This window comes from Argentina anserina, chromosome 3 (assembly GCF_933775445.1).
Source record: "Argentina anserina chromosome 3, drPotAnse1.1, whole genome shotgun sequence".
NCBI classification, from domain to species: Eukaryota; Viridiplantae; Streptophyta; class Magnoliopsida; order Rosales; family Rosaceae; genus Argentina; species Argentina anserina.
In genome coordinates, this window is record NC_065874.1 from 21,700,701 (window position 1) to 21,704,193 (window position 3,493).

Genomic DNA, 3,493 nt, shown 5'->3' on the forward strand with positions numbered 1-3,493 from the left:
TTAATCCACTTGAAAGCTGGTGAAGAACTAATTTTCCAAGAACTAAAGGATTCATTCATTCTAGCAAATAATTATATTGGATTGCTCTTCAGACTACGTAAGTTCAAACTTTACTTCAAAATTAATTTTAGTTATGCTAAGTTCTATTGCATGTTATTGCGATGCCGTAAGTAATCGTTATAAATCGATTTCTTCCTTAATTAGTAATTGACCCTTATGGACTCACACATATATAATTAAGGTATTCATCCCTCGCATGTATCTGTGAGTCTCTGATCTAGAGTTTGAACGTGATCAGCTCTCTACAATATAATTGGGTTCCAACTTCAATAGTTCAGTCTCTTATTTTGTCAGCTTGCCATAAAAAAGTGCCACTAATTTATTGGGAGTTTTTATTTATACCTCTCAAAATGACATATATATCTCTTTAGTCAATGGATATCTAATTTGCTTTTACAAAATAACAAAATGCTATTTACACCTCCATATTTTTCTCAAAATGCTCATTGTTCAATTAAATCAATAAAATGATATACATACCTCCACAACTGTTTTTATGCCTCTTTTGATCAAACCTCAATCACGTTGATTTTTTTTTTCATTCAATAAGTTCTTAATTTTGTCTAGATTCATTGCTAACTTGTTTGTTCAAAGTTACAGTACATTACCAAATATATTTATCTACAACTTCTTTAACATCATCATTGATTATAATAATTACAGTTGAATAGAAAAATGAAGTCACTATAAAAAAAAGTTAAAAACTAAAAAATTAATATTAACACGGTGTGCACATCATCTTTCGAAAAATAACTTAGAGTCAATACCTACATATTACATAACCTTTGACACTGACATAAAATTTTACGTAATCATCGATTATGAATGATTGTAGATATATTATTTTTCGATATTAAAATTTTACTTAATCATCAATTGTATATTTTTCTTAGTTTGAGACTTATGTCGTATTTACGTGGAAGAAGAGTTGAGATTGATTTTATTTTATATTTGTACTCTTAATTTTTTTTTTGTCAAAGTTGGTATGAAAAAAAGTGGTGTACGTGTCATTTTATGAGGTATAAATAAAAACTCTCTTTTATTTATAACACAAACTTTAATAATATTACACCTTCATTATATATAAAAGCTGGACGAAGAAATAACACGAAGTTGTGCATGCTACTACGACCCGATTATTAAGCATTAGCTTAGCTAGCTTGGTTTCAGGTTCAGCACGCACGTACATATCCCACTTCCTGCATGCACAATATTTTGCTTCTATTTTTCATTGGCAAGTATCGTCTCTACTTGTTTGGAACCCAAACAAGGTTGCCTCTGGGCAAGAAGTGACAAATAGGAACTGTTCCTGGCTTTATTTTGAGGGCCTGGAATGCAAAATGCTTGATGTTCCATGTTCTTGTATCAGTGTGGCAAACAGCTACTGCTTCAGCTTTAGTTCCATCAGCACCCACCAGTGGAACCACATAAGCTCTAGTGGAGTGAATTTCATGGCAGTAAAAAACCGCATACAAGTACTTCTGCTTGTGGCAAACCACTGACCTGTCTCCAATTTTCTGCACAGCTCCCTTTCCAATCTTATATTCCTGTTTGTTTTCGTTTACGACCTCTGTGGAATATACCTGCACGTATTTACCGAGCTTTGAAGCGGTGAAATCGACCAAGGACTCCAACGACGTGGCGCAGTACTTGTCTTCCCCTTTGATGCCTGGCGCCTCGCAGTCTTCGATCGTCTGTTTGATCACTTCTGCTTCTGCGGAGTAGGGTTTCACCGCAAACTGGTTGAGAATCTGCGGCAGCCTGGTGGTCGAAAAGGGTATGGACTTGGCGACTTTACGATGCAGGATCTTGGCCGCATCAGTGGTTTTGGGGAAGTGCAGGGTCATCTTCTTCCCCAATCGTAGATCCTTCTCTAAGAAGAAAGTAGTCACGTCTGGCTCCACGTGAATTTTCCCAGAGGCGGCCTCGGCATAATTATCTTTACCAATAATTGGAAATGCAGATCCAGAAACTAGCATGGTGTTGATGTTCAGGTTGTCCTTGCTGATCCCAGTGTATCTGCTAGCTTTGCCTTCGTTCCAGGGCCGGCCTAAGGGCAAGGCATACATGGCACAAGACTTAATTAGGCCACAATTAATTGGAAGGGCTTTTCTCTCTACATCTCATATATATACATTTAAAAAAAATTAGGACACAAAAAAAGAATTATAAATAAAACGAGAACAAGAAGTCATCTTTTATGCATAATCTTTTAATTTCTCAATCTAGGATTAGAAAAAAAAAAACCCTAATAGTTTCCTCAATCTTTCACTAATTTAGAAATGAAACTTTGCTCGAAGCACTCAATTCAAACGGCAACATCTCGGTTCCAAATTTATACTCGTACAAGCTATTGAGGACTCGAGTTTCAAATTTTATAGTTATTGTATTGTTCTCAATAAATTATTTTAACATGCCTTTGATATAAGTTTTTTATATGTTATTAATGTTATTAGGTAGTGTAGTTTATTCATCCTCTATATAACATTTAATACACATTTCTTGCACAACAAAAAAACATTTTTTTATTTTTATTTTCTTAATAGCCTATCATAATTTTTTCCTTTAGTCTCATTTGGTCATGGGACAGCCCTGCTCGCTTTGTTCGAGTTGTCTGTGCGTCTCAACAACAAAGAAAGCATTAATATTCAACCGGTTCATTTACGGTGCATTAATTTATCGTGATATATATATATATATATATATATATAAAGATGTTTTTGGTAATCACCATAAGCTAGAAGTTCTTGTAGGGTTTTGGGTATGGTAGTTTTTGGAAAAGCTGACTGCCAGTAAGAATCCGATGATACATCATTAGACGCATAGCTTCTTCCCAACAGTGCTAATGCAACCTGCAGCCACAGAATTACAGTATAGATAGAGAGAGAGAGAGAGAGAGAGAGAGAGAGAGAGAGAGAGAGAGAGAGAGAGCGAAGTTAGGTTGTGTTTGGACGATCAGATATAGTTTCAAGAACTAGTCTTGGTCAGTGACAACTTACATATAAAAGAGAGCAGAGGGAAACAAGGCGAGAGTACTCCATGCTAGTAAGTAAGCAGGCTGCTCTGAAGTTTGGAACTTCGGATGGTAAGAAATGAAGTGGAGTGAGCTCTACTTATTATGGAGTTCCAACAACAAAGACAAAGAGAGCAAGTACGTACCACTCCAACTTGATCGATCACTATCTATGTATCTATTATAAGTAGGACCTACTACCTGCATCTTTTCTTTTTCTTCGTGTCTGGTGGTGTATTCGAGCATTTGCATGTATACTGCAAGTGCATGCATACGGAGTTTGATAGAGCGAAAGTCTTGGTCAATTTAAGAAGACAATAGCAACAACGTCCTGTTCCTGACAAAACATTAATCAAATGAAATCGACCAGATTATTTGGCATGATTAGGAGGAATTGCGTATGTTAATGCATGTAAAGAA

At 35.6% G+C, this 3,493-nt stretch overlaps 1 protein-coding gene across 1 annotated transcript; it reads right to left on the minus strand.

The window, feature by feature from the left end:
- Positions 1–1,080: 1,080 nt before the first annotated feature.
- LOC126786458 (BURP domain-containing protein 3-like) lies at positions 1,081–3,227 on the minus strand. The gene is made up of 3 exons (XM_050512291.1): positions 3,060–3,227; positions 2,792–2,912; positions 1,081–2,110 (listed from the first exon to the last, which is right to left on the minus strand). The coding sequence occupies exons 1-3, from the start codon at positions 3,099–3,101 to the stop codon at positions 1,308–1,310; spliced, it is 966 nt and encodes a 321-aa protein (XP_050368248.1). The 5' UTR covers positions 3,102–3,227; the 3' UTR covers positions 1,081–1,307.
- Positions 3,228–3,493: the final 266 nt, after the last annotated feature.

Coding starts and splice junctions, on each gene's coding strand:
- LOC126786458 (XM_050512291.1), bottom strand. CDS start 3,101: ATGGAGTACTCTCGCCTTGTTTCCCTCTGCTCTCTTTTATAT. Junction 2,913..3,059: donor CCCTCTGCTCTCTTTTATAT/GTAAGTTGTCAC, acceptor CTGTGGCTGCAG/GTTGCATTAGCACTGTTGGG. Junction 2,111..2,791: donor ACAAGAACTTCTAGCTTATG/GTGATTACCAAA, acceptor CCTTGCCCTTAG/GCCGGCCCTGGAACGAAGGC.